The sequence below is a fragment of the Geotrypetes seraphini genome, chromosome 5 (assembly GCF_902459505.1).
Source record: "Geotrypetes seraphini chromosome 5, aGeoSer1.1, whole genome shotgun sequence".
NCBI lineage: Eukaryota > Metazoa > Chordata > Amphibia > Gymnophiona > Dermophiidae > Geotrypetes > Geotrypetes seraphini.
This window is the reverse complement of record NC_047088.1, coordinates 46,656,766-46,676,504: the sequence shown is the minus strand read 5'-3', so window position 1 is coordinate 46,676,504 and position 19,739 is coordinate 46,656,766. Positions and strand designations below refer to the sequence as shown.

The following is a 19,739-nucleotide window of genomic DNA, read 5'->3' as shown; positions in this document are numbered from 1 at the left end:
ATGAAGTGAAGAGTATCCCTCTCAAATGAATTTTTAGCAACCAGAGATCTGTGGTTATTAGTTCCCAATGGGGATAATACAACTGGAGCCGACCTACAATTGGTTGAGAAATAGGAACACAGCAGCTATGCTCTCTAGAAGTACATCAAAAAGACTGAGAAGTTTTTGAGGCGCTGCTGACAGATTTCTGGGGGCACTATCATTTTTGCTTTTTCTGCTACGGCCTAGGAAGAGCAGCTGGATTTTTGGTTTTTTTTTTAAATTTGAGTTTAAACATTACTGTTACATATGATGTGGACTAGAGGATTTGTAAACAGGAATTGTATTTCTTTCTTTTGATTTCCATGTAATATCCTTTCCTTGTTATTATATGTAATAATAATGTTTGAGCAGCTGGTTTTGAAGAAAAACGCTTTCAGTGTTCTCCCCAGAAATTTTTTCCAGCCAGGTGGCATGAAAAAATAGCCGATGGGGGAAATTTAATGGTGGCAAAAATGCAGATCCTCTTAGTCCGAATAACTATTGGCCAGTATCAAACCTTCCATTTCTTTCAAAACTACTGTACTTGAGAGAGTGGTATTCAACCAACTTCAAACTCATGTTAAATCAGTTAATGCTTTGAAACCCCAGCAAACTGGTTTTTGTTTAAGACATAGCACAGAGACAGTAGTTCCTGCCTTAGGGCTCCTTATACAAAGCTGCGATAGCAATTTTGCCACAGAAAATGCACTGAAGCCCACAGGAATTGAATGGACTTTGGTGCATTTGCCATGGGAGAATTGCTACTGTAGCTTTATAAAAGGGGCCCTTACTGAGTAAATTCCATAGTCACCCAGACCAGTGTTTCTCAACTTCTTCAAGCTAAGTACCCCCTATCTAACAAATACCAACCGAGTACCCCAGCCCAAACTCCGCCCCTGACCCCACCCCCATTATAATAGTACTAATTGTAATGCAATTTCTTCCATTCATTTTTCAAGTACACCCAATATAGCATAGCCAACGTCACCATTCTACAGAATTTGCCTCAGCCCATCAGAGGCCATTTCTAATCTTTCATAGCTCGCTGGGAGCTCATAATATCAGACCTCTGGGTCCTCACCATCATTCATCAGGGTTACACTCTCAATTTTCACACCCTACCACCAGACCATCCTCCAAAAGAGTCTGCAAATGTAGCATGAATTGAACTTGAAGTAGAGCTCAAGCTTTTGAATCTGAAGAAAAAAACACCGGTACCATCGGTGTCAAGGTCCGGTGCCATAATGATCTCATCATATTTGTTTGTTTTATGATATTATGTTGCACGATTATTATAAAGTATAATTCAATATAAATCTAACTCAACTTTATTTGCAAAGTTTTATTTGAAAATTATATAAAGCCTTTGGTTGAATACCACTGAAGTGTAAAATTACCTGTAACACCACAGAACTATGAGTATTGCTGGTAAAAAACCTTGTGGTCCCCCCTGTCTTTGAAGTCTGGAGATGGGCTGACACACCCATATCGTTACTCCCAAGAGAGACTTTCATGTGAGGGTCTTCCTCTTCGACCAATGATCTAAAAAATAATTTAAAGTTATCTTTTATCTGTCCATCATAACTCAATTTCATCTACAAAGAACTTTAGTTCATTAAGGAATCCTTTTACTAAGGTGTGCTAACAGATTTAGCACACACTAACAATTTAGTGTTCATTAAAGTGCCACATAGCCTATAGGTATATAATGAACTCCGAAGCATTTAGCATGTGCAAACTGCTAGCACATCTTAGTAAAAAGACCCCTATGTTATTAGCTAACCTCCCTCCCCCCCACCCCCAACATTTTTACAAAGCCCTAAAAGTTTTTAGCACCGGCCGCAGTGATAAGCATTCAGATGCTCAGAGGAATTCTATGAGTGTCAGAGTGGTTACCATCGCAGCCAGCGCTAAAAACCACACTATGGTTTTGTAAAAGGGGGTTAATTTAGATAACACTTGTGAAGTACAAACTAAGTTGTTATAATATACCCAAATCTCTTATATATATATATATATATATATATATATATATATATATATATATATAGCAATAATTCAGGAAAAAAATTCCAAAAGTCAGAAAGTAATTATTGCATGAAAACTCAATACTGTGGACCAAAAGAAAGGACAAGAAGAAGAAAAACTTCTGATGCATAATATGCAAAATGCAATGAAACGCATCTTCTGCATAAAGGTTTAAAATGGAGAAGTTCATTTCAGAAAACTGGATGTATGTATTTTGTATCAATGAGCAGAAGTCCAGAAAGCTGACGCTCAGGAGCTAAGCGTGGCTCCCTGGAGGGACTATATTCATTTAATGAATGAAAAATACTTATACATTTAACCCCCCCCCAAAAAAAACAAAAAAAACACCAAACCCAAAACCTAGTGTTGATGGCAACTGAAACATAGTATACAAAACTGTATAAATTATTTCTCCTACATAATAACTAGCCCCCTCCTTTACTAATGCATAGCGCGGGTTTTAGTGCCGGCAGCAGCAGTAACTGCTCCAACACTCACAGAATTCCTATGAGCGCCTGAGCAGTTACTGCTACTGTTGGCGCTAAAACCTGCGCTACGCATTAGTAAAGGAGAGGGTAGGTTTGTTAATAAAAATTAACTAAGTAACTTTCAAATTTTATAAAGCACAGCACATTTAGGGAGTAGTTCTATAAGGGGGTACCTGATTTAAGCAGTAAAAAGTACACCTACTTTGAAATGTTTTAATCTTTTGTACATATGGATGTGACAATGCATGTGTATAAATGAGCTTTACAGAATATGTAACTGAAAAGAATGTGCCATAACATGAAGTTATGTACTTTTCCCAAGAAGAGTGTACCGGAGTGGAGTTTGGGAACAGCACATAAGGGAAAGGTGTAAACTATAAAATACTATAATATATGCACATAGGGCTGGATTCTGTATAGGAAGCCCAGTCTCAGCAGCCACCTAAGCAGCTTTTGAGAATCACACACAGGCGTCCTATATAGGATCGCATCTGTCCGTTATAGAATCACTCCCTCCTTCCAGAACACTAGAATGCACTATGGAGGGCCAACAGGCATCAGAGCAAATCAGGGCCTTAGACTCTTCCCCAATGCATCCCATAATGCACCGGGAAGGGGAAGGCACGCCATTTTCCAGTGATGAGCCTGCCAGCCGGAGAGTATATGCCTCCCTCCAGCCAGACCTTCTGTTTACAAGGTACAGGGTGGGGGGGGTTGGTCAGTTAACCGGGGGAGGGGGCTCTGGCAGGAGAGAGTGGATATCCCTCCTGCCTATCGCGGTTGGGTGGGGGTTGGGGGGTTCTGGCAGGAGGACTGGGCACTCCTCCTGCCAGGAGATGCTTCGGGTGGGGGGTGGCAGGAAGGAGTGGGCATCCCTCCTGCCACCCAACTTCGCCAGGGGGGGCACTACAAGTTCCCTGCCGCAAACTGATCACGGCAGTGAGCTTTCTTTGTTGCGATCAGCATAGCGGCCGCGTTCAATTGAAATGAAGACCAGCTTTTTGTTGGCCTACATTTTCAGGCACCCATTGTGGCCCTATGGCCGCCTAAGTTTGCCCTAGGCCACTTCCAGGCAAAACCACACCCACACCTAGCCTTGGGCGAGCTTAAGGGTCCTTAAGCATCTCCCTCAACCATGACAGATGCCTATGGTGTAGGCAGCCTGCCTCGGGGTGTTATTTTTTTTTTTAAATGTGCATCCTGATTGGCTGCTTAGACAGTGGTAGAATGCCTACCGCTGCCTACAATCAGGACGCCATTTATAGAATATGCCCCATATACAACTATTGCCATTTACATTTGCATCTACCCCAGGTACCACTTATGCTACTATTTCATAAAGAAATGTAGGTGTCTTACCCTCAGAACCCAATGTACGTACCATGTAAAACATACAGGGAGTAACTTTATGAAACTTTTTCTGCATATAGAGCTCCTTTTTACATGTGGAAAAAGAGCTTTTATAAAATTTTACCGACTGCATACATGCATAAAATGTAAGGACATGGGAAGAATGCACATATCTATAAACTGATCTCCAAGACACAATGAATATGCAAGAGATAAATCTGCATAAATTACCTCCATTTTATTCAAATCTATTTCATGCATATCCTGAAAATCTGGCTGGCTAGGTGTGTCCCGAGGACTGGGCTGAGAACCTATGATCTAAAGGGTTCTTATAGAACTGATTCAGGAGATCGCAGTTCTAAATGATACAAGAAGAGTTTGAAATGAATTTGATCCTCTCAAGTTTAATTAATTCTGTGTCAGAAGGTATAAATGGTTTATATACTTAGTTTCTATGAAGTTAGAGTCTTGTGTTATGACGGTATGATTATTAATAAATTGATGCGACTTTTACATCTTGGACTCCTCTTTTTGTTGGGCCTCACTTCTTTTTGTTGCTGTTCCTTAATTTGACTCAGTATAGCTTATTTCATGCTAACTATTAATACTTTCTCTCTCACTCTCTGCCTATCACTCTCCTACTGAATATACTTTCCATTCTAAATATTGATCTTATAGTTGTGAACCACTCAGATAGTTCGTTCTTTAAATAACTTGAAACTTTTGCTCTTATGAATAGTATCCACTAATTCAATCTTGCTACCAATTACCACATTTGATAAAACATGAAGACATTTAAAATCCCTCAATTTAGACCTTTTAAAATACAGTATCTCTTGAGACAGCTCAAGTCAAGGCTCTAACCTAAATGATTTTAAACATAAGCAACAGCCCTATTTTTGAGGAGAATCTTCATTAATAAAAAACTTTAGAATTTTTAAAAGCTACCTTAAAACTTTCAGTTGTTTTATTAAAAAAATTAAAAATAACCTGAATGACAGGTGAAAATCATATCTTGAACTGTTCCGTTCCAAGGTCTGACCAGTGGCAGTCCTCATCAAACCTAAGTGTGATCCTCTGTTTTTTTTTCCCCTCCCCACCAATCTTTCTACTGGCATTATATCCGTATTATTTGTTCTGTTTTCTACATCCACTACTCGGCGCTCTCTATGCTTTGAGTCAGGTGTTATCTTAATTCCTGTTCTCAAGACTGAGCAATGAAGGAGACCGGCGCGGTAACCAATCTCTACTCAGTCCGGCACTTGGATACACACGACCTGATGAGAGCCAGTTAACATGGCTTCAGGAAAGGGAAATCATGTTTGACAAATTTACTTCAATTTTTTGAGACCATGAACAAACAAATTGATAGTGGAGAACCGGTGGACATAATATACTTGGACTTCCAAAAAGCGTTTGACAAGGTTCCACATGAAAGACTTCTCAGGAAACTACAAAGCCATGGAATAGAGGGAGATATACTAAGATGGATAGGCAAATGGCTGGAGAACAGAAAGCAGAGAGTGGGTATAAATGGGAAGTTCTCAGACTGGGAGAAAGTGACTAGCAGTGTGCCCCAGGGCTCGGTTCTTGGGCCCATATTATTTAATATTTTCATCAATGACCTAGAAGAAGGAACATCCAGTGAGATCATCAAGTTTGCAGATGACACAAAGCTATGCTAGGTAATCAGATCGAAGAAGGATAGCGAGGAACTCCAGAGTGACTTGTGTCAGTTAGAGAAATGGGCGGAGAAATGGCAGATGAAGTTTAATGTGGAAAAGTGCAAAGTAATGCATTTAGGCAGAAAGAACAAGGAACACGAGTATAGAATGTCAGGTGCAACTCTGGATAAGAGCGAACAAGAAAAGGACCTGGGTGTTACTGATAGATAGGACCCTAAAACCGTCGGCACAATGTGCAGCAGCGGCAAAGAAAGCAAATAGAATGTTAGGCATGATAAAGAAAGGAATCACGAGTAGATCTGAGAAAGTTATAATGCCGCTTTATAGGGCAATGGTCAGACCATACTTGGAATACTGTGTCCAACATTGGTCTCCCAACCTAAAGAAGGATATAAAACTGCTGGAGAGGGTGCAGAGACAAGCAACGAAGCTAATAAAAGGTATGGAGAACTTGGAATATGAGGAATGACTTAAGACACTGGGATTGTTCTCCCTTGAGAAAAGGAGACTGCAAGGGGATATGATCGAGACTTTCAAAATACTGAAAGGAATCGACAAAATAGAGCAGGAAAAAAAATAATTTACAATGTCCAATGTGACACGGACAAGAGGACATGGACTGAAGCTAAGGGGGGACAAGTCCAGGACAAATATCAGGAAGTTCTGCTTCACGCAACGAGTGGTGGACACCTGGAATGCTCAATCCACCATTCTAGGATTTAAAAGCAAACTAGATGCACATCTCCTTACGAGAGGCATAGAGGGATATGGGTAACTAAAATTACGCCAGGTGTACACCTGGCTGGGCCTCCGCGTGTGCAGATCACCGGACTTGATGGACCGAAGGTCTGATCCGGAGATGGCAGTTCTTATGTTCAAACACCATTGCAAACCGTGGTGGACCACAGTTTAATTGTTGCAACAGAAACAGCAATGCTAGACTCCCTGTGACCATGGGAACAAAATTTTCACTGCTTGCAAGAGCAGTAAAAAGCTTGTTCCCACAGAAACACCCCATCATGGCTCCAGCGGTTCAAGCCCCCACCCCACTCAGGAGTCCAGTTGCTCCAGGCCCCCCCCTCACTTGCAGGTCCAGCAGATCCAGCCGGCTTCCCTCCCTCCCTGTGGTTGGCACATACCTTGTAGAAAGGTTATTTGATCCCTACACAGGCCTGCTTGATGGTGCTTGTAGCCTTCCTTTCTGCTGGGCCCCTCCTTATGTCTGCCTGGTGCCAAAATTCAAGATGTTATTGAGAGCTTGCCAAGACTCATCAAGAATGATGACTACTACCATGTTTCCCCGAAAATAAGCCTTAGCATGATTTTCAGGGTAGGTCTTAATATAAGCCCTACCCCCGAAAATAAGCCCTAGTTGCTGACAGAAGCACTTGCCTCATCCCTCCCCTGACCCTTCCAATTGAATCCTGTCCACGAGACTGAAATACCTGGTAAAAAAAAGGCAGCGTTGGCAGCACAGGCTGCATTGCGGCCTTCTCATGGCAGCAACATGGCAGAGGAACATCCAGGCATGAGAAGGCCGCGATGCAGCCTGTACTGCCAACGCTGCTGTTACCAGGTATTTCGGTCTTGCAGTCAGGGTTCAGATGCAAGAGAGATGAAAGGGTCAGCAGGAGGGAGATGCACATATTTTTCCCTGCCCCACCACCGAAGCCAACCCTGCCACCAAACACACTCCATTCCCACCCCCCACTCCCCTGCCACTGCCACAACAGCCACCTGACATGCTCCATTAAAAAACCCCACCCCCCTGTCACCACAACAGCCACCCGACACGCTCTATTTAACCCCCCCATGCTCCATTCCTACCCACTCCTGCTGCTGCCGCAACATGAATAGCCCAGACGCGTGCGACTGCATGCGGCCAGCCCTCAAGCCTCCAACCCTCTCCCCCTCCCCCATGTCAATTCTGATGTCGGAGAGAAAATTCTGGCCCAGGAGAGAGAGAGAGAAAAAAAAAACCCCGACATCTACCATCCTGTTTGTAAAAAGACAACTGAGGATTTGGAGGACAGGCCAGACGAATAGGTGGTGGAAGCAAAAGAATGGTAATGAGGCTCTCTACAAGAATTTTTGCAATGGAGGGATTGACTATCCACAGGTTCAGGAATAGAGCGTTTTGTCACACTAGAAAGACTCACTCTTGTTGATATAATCTTAATATTTACAAAAAGATGAAGGTTTCATTTTGAAAAATAACTTTTCAGATTAGTTTTATAGTTATATCAAAAAATTACTGATTTGGTTATACTATTAGACATACATAGATAATTATGGAATTATTGCAAAGTGAGCTATCTGCAGTTTAACAGTTTAATCATTCATATTTGGACTTTCCTGCTGTACTTTAATGAAATGATGATTTTTTTTTTCATTTCATTAAAGTACAGCAGAAAAGAGTGAACCTGGCTGATAGTTTTTGTTTTTTTAAGATATTTTGTTTAACCACAACAGTTAACATGGATTTTATGCATATGTATTCTTGTATTTGCTTAATGTTATTGTTTTGGTAGAAAAACAACAAAACTTTAAATTGTTATGAAAAAAAATCATCATTACCTTAACAATTTAAATAGCTATTTTTTTTTTTTTTTTTTTTTTTACCAAAACAATAACATTAAGCAAATACAAGAATACATATGCATAAACATCCATTTGCTTAATGTTATTGTTTTGGTAAAAAAAAATAGCTATTTAAATTGTTATGGTAATGATGATTTTTTTTTTCATAACAATTTAAAGTTTTGTTGTTTTTTACCAAAACAATAAAATTAAGCAAATACAAGAATACATATGTATAAACATCCATGTTAACTGTTGTGGTTAAACAAAATATCTTTAAAATAAACAAACAAAAACAAAGAAACAAATAAAAACAAAAAACTATCAGCCAGGTTCACACATGAAAAACTTAATACTGTCTTCTGTAGCTCACTCATTTTCATATTCTTGTTTGTTCATAATCTGGTAAAGAGAAACAAGCTTTTCTGCTTTATTGGGTCCCAAATGATTTTTCAATTTGGAATGAATGAGTCCAAAGGAAGAGAATATTCTTTCTATGCCAGCAGAAGCTACTACTGTTAAAAGTGTAATCATTACTTCAGCAGTCTCTACTATAAATCCATGTGCTTAATAAGTGACCTCCACTAGTTCACTGGTGTGACTTTCTCTAAATCATCAGTAGCAAACATGGTTCCCCTTTAGCTAGTTTATTATAGTTGGCATTACAGATTGAGAGCCAACTCCTCTTTTTTAGCACTTAAGGTTTGACCCCTGTTACCAGATACTGTACTGACAATATTTACAAGAAAATGAGCTGGAGACCATGCTTGTCCCATTCATTTTTCAATGTTTGCAATTTAATTCTGTCATTTGTTCAATTCTGTTTAAGTGCTCACTCAGTTCTTTCCAAATTTCAACAGCATCAGCAATAAAACAGTTATTTTCTGCATTTTGTTTAAAGCTTCAGAAATGGGTTTCAGGATTCTTAGCATATCTTCAACTTTTCTCTTAAGCCCAATGTTGAGGATTTTGGACAGAACAGATCTATTTTCTTTTGATTTTGTTCGCAAGCTCATCAGAATAGGCCAGTTCTTGATATACTGCTCAAGACAGTCCACTATCCTTGACCCACTTCAATCAGGCTTTTATACTCTTCATTATACAGAAACTGCCCTTACAAAAGTCACCAGATCACTTGCTTCTAGCCAAATCCAAAGGCCTCTACTCCATCCTCATTCGTCTTGATCTATCCTCAGCATCTGACATGTTAAATCACCACCTCTCATTGATATGCTGTCCTCACTTGAATTTCAGGGTTCTGTTATCTCATGACTTTCTTCCTATCTTTCCCATCACACCATTAGCATATGCTGTGTTGGATCCTCCTCCAAGCGCCATCACGCTGTCGGTCAGTGTACATCAAGAGTCTGTCTCGAGACCACTTCTTCCCCCCCCCCCCCCCATCTATACTTCTTCCCTTGGTGCCCTACTCTTCTCCCAAGGTTATCAGTATTATCTCTATAACAATGACTCTCAGATTGCTCTCTACACCTGAAATCCTGACAGACATTCAATCCCAGGTTTCAAGCGAGCTTCTTATCTTTCCACCTAAACCCGTCTCTCCTCTTCCCTCATTCTCTATTTCTGTGAACAATGACCTCATCCTCCCTATCTCATTGGCTCACAACCTTGAGGTAATCTTTGACTTTCTCTCTTTCTCTTCACATATCCAACAGTTTGCCAAAACCTGTTTTTTTTCCTCTGCAATATCGCTAAATCAAACCTTTCCTTTCTGAGCACACTGCTAAGATCCTCATCCACACCCACATCACTTCTCATCTAGACTACTGCAACCTGCTTCTCACTGATCTTCTGCTAAACCATCTTCCCCCCCTTCAAATCTGTTTAGAACTCTGCTGCACATCTCATATTCTGCCAATGTTACTATGCCCACATCACCCCTCTCTTCAAATCACTTCATTGACTCATCCATTTCCACATATAGTTCAAACTCCTCTTAATGACCTACAAGTGTATTCGCTCCATAGCTCCTCCGTATCTGTCCTCTCTCCCGACAGTAACCCCCCCTCCCCCGGGCACTCCACTCATTGGATAAGTCTCTCTTTATCTGTACCCTTCTCTTCTACAGCCAACTCCAGTCTGTGTCCCTTCTACTTTGCTTCACCATATGCAAGGAACAAATTACCTGACTCAGTATATCAAGCTCCATCTCTGGCAATATGCAATACAAACTCAAAGCCTACTTCTTCAAAGCTACTTTCAATTCCAAATCCCAACCCACCTGCTAAGCACCAATATCTGTCTTATTTCCTATATAATTCCCCCACCTGACCATTGTGTACAGATGCACCTTCTTATCCAGTTTGTCTGTCTTGACTCTTTCGAGCAGGGACTGTCCCTTCTATGTTTTGATGTATAGTGCTGCATATGTCTAGTAGTGCTATAGAAATGATAATTCTAACTCTGCTATATCTTTGAGATTGCAACCAGAATTGAATACAATACTCAAGGCGAGATCATACCATGGAGCAATACATAGGCATTATAATATTCTTAGTCTTAATTACCATATCTTTTCTAATGATTCCTAGTATCTTGTTTGCTTTTTTGGCAGCTACCACAAATTGGGTAGAAGGTTTTGGCATATTTATTTTATTTGGTTTCGGCATATTTATTTTATTTATTTTTAACATTTCTATTCTGCTTATAACCTAAGCAGATTACAATTATGCAAACTACATTGTCTTAAGGCACTTTGGAAACTTCCCTGTCTGCCCCAACAGGCTCACATTCTAAGCTAAAGTGCCGAGAAAATGAAAAAAGGATTGTGTTTATGTACATATCCAGCAAAAATAAAAATTTAGATTAAGACAAAAACTAAATAGAACTTGACAAAAGTAAAACAAAATAAAAAAAAAAGTAAAACAAATAGAAATCAGTCTGGTCAATAAATATTGTTTACAATCACACCTAGATCATCTTCTTGGGGCACTGATCCCTAAGGTGGACCCTAGCATCTCGTAACTATGATTTGGATTATTCTTCCCAATGTGCATTTGTCCACCTTAAATTTCATCTGTCATTTAGATGCCCAGTCTTCCAACTTCATAATGGTTGCCTGCATGTATTTTAACAGCTTTAAATTTGCAGGTGATACTAAACTATTCAATCACCTCACTCATTGTTTCAATTTCCAAATCATTTATAAATATGTAAAATAGAACCAGTCCCAGTACAGATTTCTTCACTATTTACTGCATTACTTCACTATTTACCATCCCTCCTCACACTTAGCTCTCTGTGCAGATATATAAACTTAGTACTTAAGAAGTAAGATATTGATTCTGTGTACATCGATTTGCAAAGGAGCAATGGTCCAGATTCTCTAAACAGTGTTGTCAGCAGCTTCTTTAAGAGGCCTCCAATTGTGTGTCATCACGCAATAGTGTCGTTTAGAGAATCATGCCTCTAGCAAAGGTAGATGCCAAAATGTAGGCCAAGGTTTTCAAGGCCTACATTTCTGGTGCCTACCTTAGCACTTTAAGGCACCTAATGCCACTTCTGGTGTTGGGCACTGTAAAGCCCCTCTGGAGGCATGATTCTGGCGCCCTGAATTTTCTTTTAAGTCCTCTTTTAAATGGCATTTTGGACTTAACTTATGCGCCAACGAGGCTACGGTCTTTTTCTCAACTCTGTATATTGTATAATATTTTTGCTGTGAAGGAGAAGCATGTTATCACTGAAGACACAAATTCAGTTTTGAGAAATGCAAAAACCAAGCATCTGTGATATTTTCTAGATAGAAAAATTGCCTACAACACTACAAATGGAATAATGGAATTCATTTACCAAAAAATGTAAAACATTGCATGAATATATAGCCTCAGGTTACATAATTAAAAACTAACCCTTATTTCATGATGAATAACTTTTGGACTATAATATCTCAAATAGAAAACTGTCTTTAGATAAAATGCTGTTTTTGAAGAAAAAAATATATTTTTTAAAAATCAAATTTAAATTTTTTTTTTAAATCCAATTCTTTTTTTAAATCATTGATTTGTTCTGCCCAAGCACAAAGCTTCTCCATTTCCAGGGATACTGCTGCAGTCCTTAGTCCTTATTTGTTGCCACATGCCACTGCTCAACCTGAATCAGTGAAAAAAAATGCACTAAAGCCAAGCAAATAGCTCTCACTTCAAAGCAACTTAAGAGCCAACCAGCACTCCTGAATTACCCACTCCAGTCAGTGGGCATCCCAGCCCATGAGACTCACATCCAGTCCAATGAGGCCATGGGAATATGCCACAACAAATGTTCTGCACCAGTCCCCTGAGCAACACCAAAAAGCAAGTCATGCATAGAAAAGTTGAGACCACAGGAACTAGCAAGACAAAACTTGCTGCAATGGTCTCACATGGGGAGCTCAGAAACTGAGATAGTTCTAAGCCTTCTAGCTTGAATCACACAGAATGCTTGAATCTGGGCTAGAAGCTTGCTCATGCGAGTGAGTGCCAAATCTTACAATCCATATACTTAGGGACTTAGGATGCAAGAGACACTTTACAAAAAAAATTTACCTAGCTTAGGCCTGCATGAAGAAAAGAAAAAAAAGATCACATGAACCTTTGCCATGTGTGCCTCCCTACATCAAATTGGCCCATATCAGCCATCACTCAGATAGAAGTATACCCTGGTCTACCCCCCTTGCACAGGAATGCTGTTGCCACAATCTTTACCATGGAAAGTGTCCAGAGAACTCTGGCTAGACCAAAGGGGAGCACCACAAATTGAAAGCAACCATCCAGGTGACAAATACAATAGTTCTTGTGATAAACATGCAAGTATGTCTTGGAGATCAAGAAAGGCCAGAAACTCTCCTGGTCTCAACAAAATCACCAAATGTAAAGATCTATCTAGTAATAAGCCTTGCAGAAAAGTTTATTTTTATTTATTCATAGAGAAGTATTTGATATACTACAAGAGACATTACAATGGGGACTATGCAGCTTAGAACCATTAATTAAAATAAGGAAAAGAAAAAGGCAGAAGAGAAAATAATAAAGAGACAAGAATTGGGTGGTGGGGGCAAGATAGGGAAGTGATATATAAAAAGGGTCATGCAAAGATACCAAAGGATTTGAAAAAAAAATAGATGATTTTTTTTTTCTCTTTTAATTAGTGTCTTAAATCTCTGTAGAGATGGTTCATTTCTGATGTGAAGAGGTAGCAAGTTCTAAAGGTTTAAGAGATACAAAATGGACCTGAATGTCCTCTCTTCCTTAGGGAGAGCAAAACAGAGGAAGAACTGGCATGATGGCTCCCAGGCTGAGCAAGTGGATCAAAGTCTATTACTCTGTGTGTGGGGAAGGGGGGGAGGGCTGTCAGAACAAAGATGTCCGTCCAAGACCCACTGGTTGGATGTAATGAGGGTCCACTCTAGGTGAAACTTGCTCCTCCCACTCCATTGGTTCCAATGTGGAGGGGTAGCACCAAACTATCATTGGAGTCCCTTGGCCCCTTCAGTAGATGTGGCAGAAAAAGGGAAAGCAGCTAGCCCCATCAGGCCTTCTTGCTCCCTGAAGGACAAAAGGAGCCCTTCCTTTTAGAATGGGGACAATCCTGTTCCTTGGGTTAAGTTCTACTCAATGTCCCTCAAGGTATGCACCTTGTCCTCTGGTATGCAATGAGGTCTGGCTTCAGTTTTTCCACATCCTTGTCAAAGATCAGGCATCCAGAGGCAGCATCGCTGATCAGCCCCATAGTCAAAGTTATCTACAAGCTACCAAGCCTCAAGCCAATGAGCAAGAAGATATCTGAATCAGATCACATATTACATCAGCTACCAACGTTACTCAACTCCACAGTTCCATTTCAGAGACAGAAGAAGCTGCAAAACCCAATGCATGACTGCTTGGGCCATGCAAATGCCACAGATTGCAGTGTGTACCCCTAAAGCTAAGGAAGCAAAGAAATATTAAGGAGCAGCTCAACCTTATGATTAATAGCATACTTGATACCTAAATCTGCCTCTACTAGAATTGTAGCCATCTTGGTAGTGGTCAAGCGGCCACCTTGGGCACTCAGAAGAGCCTATCCAGTACATCCCAGGGGAAGGAATATAAACTTTTTCATCTGATCCCCCTAAAGATCAAGTCAGGAGCTTCCCACTCCATCATCATCATTCTAAGGACTTTTTGGAGAAGGCAAGCCTTAGAATTCTTCATTCCATCCAAGTTGGGATCCCTTTCTGGCAGGGGTTCTCTCACTACTGAGGGGCCAGCCAAGACCACCAACATGGTCTATCAAAGATGACAAGTCATTGAAAAAGTTGCACCACTGAGGACAAGCCTTTATCAAATGAAATCTCCCTGGATTCAGTGCAGGAGTCCCAATAGTACTCCTTCTAGAGAACATTGTCTGCATCCCAAGCATCCTCAACAGCCAATACCAGGGGGAACTTTAGACAGATCAACTTCAACTGCTATATAGCACAGTTACTTACCGTAACAGGTGTTATCCAGGGACAGCAGGCAGATATTCTTTACGCATGGGTGACGTCACCGACGGAGCCCACGGTACGGACCTTTTTACTAGAAAGTTCTAGTTGGCCGCACCGCGCGTGCGCGAGTGCCTTCCCGCCCGACGGAGGAGAGCGTGGTCCCCAGTTAGTATAAGCCAGCTAAGAAGCCAACCCGGGGAGGAGGGTGGGACGTAAGAATATCTGCCTGCTGTCCCTGGATAACACCTGTTACGGTAAGTAACTGTGCTTTATCCCAGGACAAGCAGGCAGCATATTCTTTACGCATGGGTGACCTCCAAGCTAACAAAGAGGGAGGAGGGATGGTTGGCCATTAGGAAAATAAATTCTGAAGTACAGATTGGCCGAAGTGCCCATCCCGTCTGGAGAAAGCATCCAGACAGTAGTGAGTAGTGAATGTGTGAACTGAGGACCAGGTGGCCGCCTTGCAGATTTCCTCAATGGGTGTGGAACGGAGGAAAGCAACAGAAGCGGCCATAGCTCTTACCCTGTGGGCTGTGACAGCACCGTCTAGTGACAGACCGGCCCGAGCGTAACAGAACGCGATGCAAGCTGCAAGCCAGTTGGATAGCGTCCGTTTAGAGACCGGTCGACCCAAACGATTCGGGTCGAAGGTCAGGAAGAGCTGAGGGGACAAGCGGTGAGCCCTTGTACGATCAAGATAGTAAGCCAGGGCACGCTTGCAGTCAAGACTGTGCAATGCCTGTTCTCCGGGATGTGAATGAGGTTTCGGGAAGAAAACAGGCAACAGAATGGACTGGTTGAGGTGAAAAGCTGAGACCACCTTTGGAAGGAACTTTGGATGGGTGCGCAGAACCACCTTGTCATGGTGAAAAATAGTGAACGGTGGATCGGCAACCAGTGCATGAAGCTCGCTAACCCTCCTGGCAGAGGTGATGGCAATGAGGAAAAGAACCTTCCATGTCAGAAATTTGAGCGAAGTTGTGGCAAGTGGCTCAAAGGGAGGTTTCATGAGGGCAGACAAAACCACATTCAGGTCCCAGACGACCGGAGGAGGCTTCAGAGGTGGTTTGATGTTGAAGAGGCCCCTCATGAATCGGGAAACCAGAGGGTGAGCCGTGAGAGGTTTTCCTAAGACAGGCTCATGAAATGCCGTGATGGCACTGAGATGGACTCTGATAGAGGTAGACTTGAGGCCTGCGTTGGACAGGGAGAGTAAGTAGTCCAGAACAGTTTCCACCGCTAAGGAGGTGGGATTGTGATGATGACGGAGGCACCAAGAGGAGAACCTGGTCCACTTCTGATGGTAACATTGGAGGGTGGCCGGTTTCCTGGAGGCGTCCAAAATGAGACGGACAGGCTGAGACAGATTTCCTGGAGAGGTCAGCCCGAGAGAAACCAAGCTGTCAGGTGGAGGGAAGACAGATTGGGATGTAGTAGAGACTGATGTAGCTGTGTAAGTAGAGTAGGAAACACAGGTAGAGGAATGGGCTCCCTGGAGCTGAGTTGAAGTAGAAGGGAGAACCAGTGTTGACGAGGCCACCGGGGAGCTATGAGGATCATGGTGGCTCCGTCCCTGCGGAGTTTGGATAAAGTCCGCAACATCAGAGGTAGAGGAGGAAAGGCATAGAGGAACCGATCCGTCCAGTCGAGAAGGAATGCATCCGGGGCCAGACGATGAGGAGAGAAGAGTCTGGAGCAGAACTGGGGCAGCTGATGGTTGTGAGGAGCTGCGAATAGGTCCACCTGCGGAGTGCCCCAGCGAGCAAAGATGGAGTGGAGTGTGGGAGGATCCAAAGTCCACTCGTGAGGTTGAAGGATGCGGCTGAGATTGTCGGCCAGGGAGTTCTGTTCGCCCTGGATGTAGACAGCCTTGAGGAAGAGACTGCGGGCCGTGGCCCAGGTCCAAATGCGAAGAGCCTCCTGACAAAGGAGGCGAGATCCGGTGCCGCCCTGTTTGTTGATGTAGTACATGGCAACTTGGTTGTCCGTGCACAGGAGCAGAACCTGAGGGCAAAGAAGGTGCTGGAAGGCCTTGAGAGCATAGAACATGGCTCGTAGTTCCAGGAAATTGATGTGATGAAGACGCTCCTGTGGGGTCCAAAGACCTTGGGTGCGTAGGTCTCCCAGGTGAGCTCCCCATGCATAAGGGGAGGCATCCGTGGTGATGGTCATGGAATGCGGGGGCAGATGAAAAAGAAGGCCCCTGGAAAGATTTGAGGAGTTCAACCACCATTGTAGAGATTGCTGAAGAGACGATGTCACAGAGATGGGATGAGAAAGAAGATTCGAGGTCTGCGACCATTGGTTGGCCAGAGTCCATTGAGGTGTCCTGAGGTGGAGTCGTGCCAGGGGAAGCACATGCACCGTCGAGGCCATGTGGCCCAGGAGGACCATCATCTGTCTGGCAGAAATGGAGTGATGAAGGAGCACCTGACGGCACAGGCGGAGCAGGTTCCGCTGACGGTCGGAGGGGAGAAACGCCCTCATTAGTGTGGTGTCGAGAACTGCTCCAATGAACTGAAGGCGCTGTGTGGGAAGCAGATGCGACTTGGGGTAGTTGATCTCGAACCCCAGGAGGTGGAGGAGAGAGATGGTATGATGAGTGGCTTGTAGCACAAGCGGAGACGTAGGTGCTTTCACCAACCAATCGTCCAAGTAGGGAAACACCTGGAGGTTGTGAGACCTGAGGAAGGCCGCCGCCACAATGAGGCATTTGGTGAACACCCTGGGTGATGAAGCGAGGCCAAAAGGTAGCACTTTGTACTGATAATGGCGATGGTGCACCTGGAATCTGAGGTAGCGACGTGAAGCTGGATTGATTGGTATGTGAGTGTAGGCCTCTTTGAGGTCCAGGGAACATAGCCAGTCGTTCTGAGAGAGATGAGGATAAAGCGTGGCAAGGGAGAGCATTCTGAACTTCTCCTTGACAAGACATTTGTTGAGGTCCCTGAGATCGAGAATGGGACGTAGGTCTCCTGTCTTTTTTGGAACCAGAAAGTAACGGGAGTAGAATCCCCGGCCCCTTTGTTCCAGAGGTACTTCTTCGATGGCATTGAGGAGAAGGAGGGATTGGACCTCCCTCAGGAGGAGGGGGGTTTGAGTTGAAAGAGAAGCAGACTCTACGGGAGGATTGTCTGGTGGAAGAGTCTGGAAGTTGAGAGAGTAGCCGTGGCGGATGATGTTGAGGACCCACTGGTCTGATGTGATGACCTCCCAACGGCTGAGAAAAATGTGGAGCCTGCCTCCGATTGGTTGAGGAAGAGGCAATGAGGGTGGAAGACTGGCTAAGCCCTGGAGAGAGGAGTCAAAAGGGCTGAGAAGGTTTGGCAGGAGGAAGAGGCTTGGCAGGTTGATTAGACTGTGCACGAGCCTGGTTGTGTTGGTGTTGGCGAGCCCGCCTAGGTTGCTGTGAAGGTGGGTTAAGCGGCCTAGCGGAGAACCTGCGCTGGTATGAAGACTGTGGTTTGTAAGGCCGAGCAGGAGGGGCCTTCTTCTTTGGTTTAATGAGAGTATCCCATCTGGTCTCATGGGCGGAGAGTTTTTGTGTGGTGGTATCCAGAGATTCTCCGAACAATTCGTCTCCCATACATGGGGCGTTGGCTAGTCGGTCCTGATGGTTGACATCCAGATCAGAGACCCTGAGCCAGGCCAGGCGGCGCATGGCCACAGCGATGGCAGATGCGCGAGAGGTGAGCTCAAAGGAGTCATAGATGGAGCGCACCATAAATTTTCTTAGTTGAAGCAGGCTGGAGATGTGCTGCTGGAATAGTGGAACCTTGTGCTCCGGCATGTACTTTTGCATGGCGGAGAGTTGCATTACCAAATGTTTCAGGTAGAATGAAAAGTGGAAAGAGTAATTGTTTGCCCTGTTGGCAAGCATGGCATTCTGGTAGAGCCGCTTGCCAAACTTGTCCATAGTTTTGCCCTCCCTGCCAGGAGGGGTAGAGGCATATACACTGGAGCCTTGAGTCTTTTTTAAAGTGGACTCAACCAGGAGAGATTCATGGGGCAGCTGGGGTTTATCAAATCCCGGGATTGGAATAACCCTGTAAAGGCTATCTAGTTTACGGGGTGCCCCAGGGACAGTTAATGGATTTTCCCAATTTTTATAAAAAGTTTCCCGTAGGATGTCATGCACGGGTAACTTCAGGAACTCCTTAGGAGGTTGATCGAAATCTAATGCCTCCAGGAAAGCTTGTGACTTCTTGGAGTCAGATTCCAGAGGCAAAGATAAGGCCCCCGATAATTCCCTGAGGAATTTTGAAAAAGAAGATTGCTCAGGTTTAGATGTGGTATCGGGGGCCGAGGGCTCTTTGTCCGACGACGATGCATCCTCCTCGGTACCGAGGGGAGATTCTTCCCAGAGGTCCGGGTCTCTGACATCGGTGTGAGCGTGCCGAGAGACTGGAGTGGAAGGCTCGGTATGATGAGCTTTGGACCGAGATTTGCCTGAGCGTACCAAGACGGTACCGGGGGATGAAGACCTGTGTCTGTCTCGGTCCCGGGAAGAACGGTGCCGGTCAGGTTCGCGGGAAGACCGGTGTTCCGCTCGGTCTCGAGGAGGATCGGATGTCGTCAGGGCGACGGCCTCGGCATGGGCATGGATATGCGGTGCCGAGAGAATGGGCATGGAGGGGTCCATAGGTACCGATGGCGTGGATACCGGTTGGACGGTGTGGGGCTCGGGCCGGTCTGGTACCGAAAGCAGCGGTGCCAGGATAGAGGGCAAGAGCTGTTTAAGTTGCTGTTGGAGTTGTTCCTGCAACTTATCCTGGAGGATGGCCGCAATGCGGTCATCCAGGGGTGGCACCGGAACCACTTTTTTCTGCTTTGGTTCCATGGGTGCCGCTCTACGCTCCGGCGATGAGGAGGCCGATGACGAGGCACTCACCGATATCGGAGCGGAGCGCTTTTTAGTTCGGCGTGGAGCCGAAAGAGCCGGTGTCGCCACCGAGGTGGGAGGGCGCTCAAGGGTGGAAGGCTTCTTAGCCGGCTTACCTGGCGCCGGTGGCGCCGATGTAATGTCAGGCGGTGTCGAGGTGGTCGGTGCCGACTTCGATGGTGCCGCAGTTGAAGAAGTCGAGTCCACAGTCGGGCCGGTGCCGAACAGCAGACTTTGCT

At 44.0% G+C, this 19,739-nt stretch overlaps 1 protein-coding gene across 6 annotated transcripts in view; it reads right to left on the bottom strand.

Moving 5' to 3' along the window:
• KLHL13 (kelch like family member 13) overlaps positions 1–19,739 on the bottom strand; it is a 118,550-nt gene that overhangs the window by 45,207 nt on the left and 53,604 nt on the right. For all 6 annotated transcript variants that reach the window (XM_033946294.1, XM_033946291.1, XM_033946292.1 and 3 more), the window contains one exon: positions 1,419–1,563. In XM_033946294.1, coding sequence (XP_033802185.1) covers positions 1,419–1,563 — 145 coding nt within the window. The remainder of the gene's footprint in view (positions 1–1,418; positions 1,564–19,739) is intronic.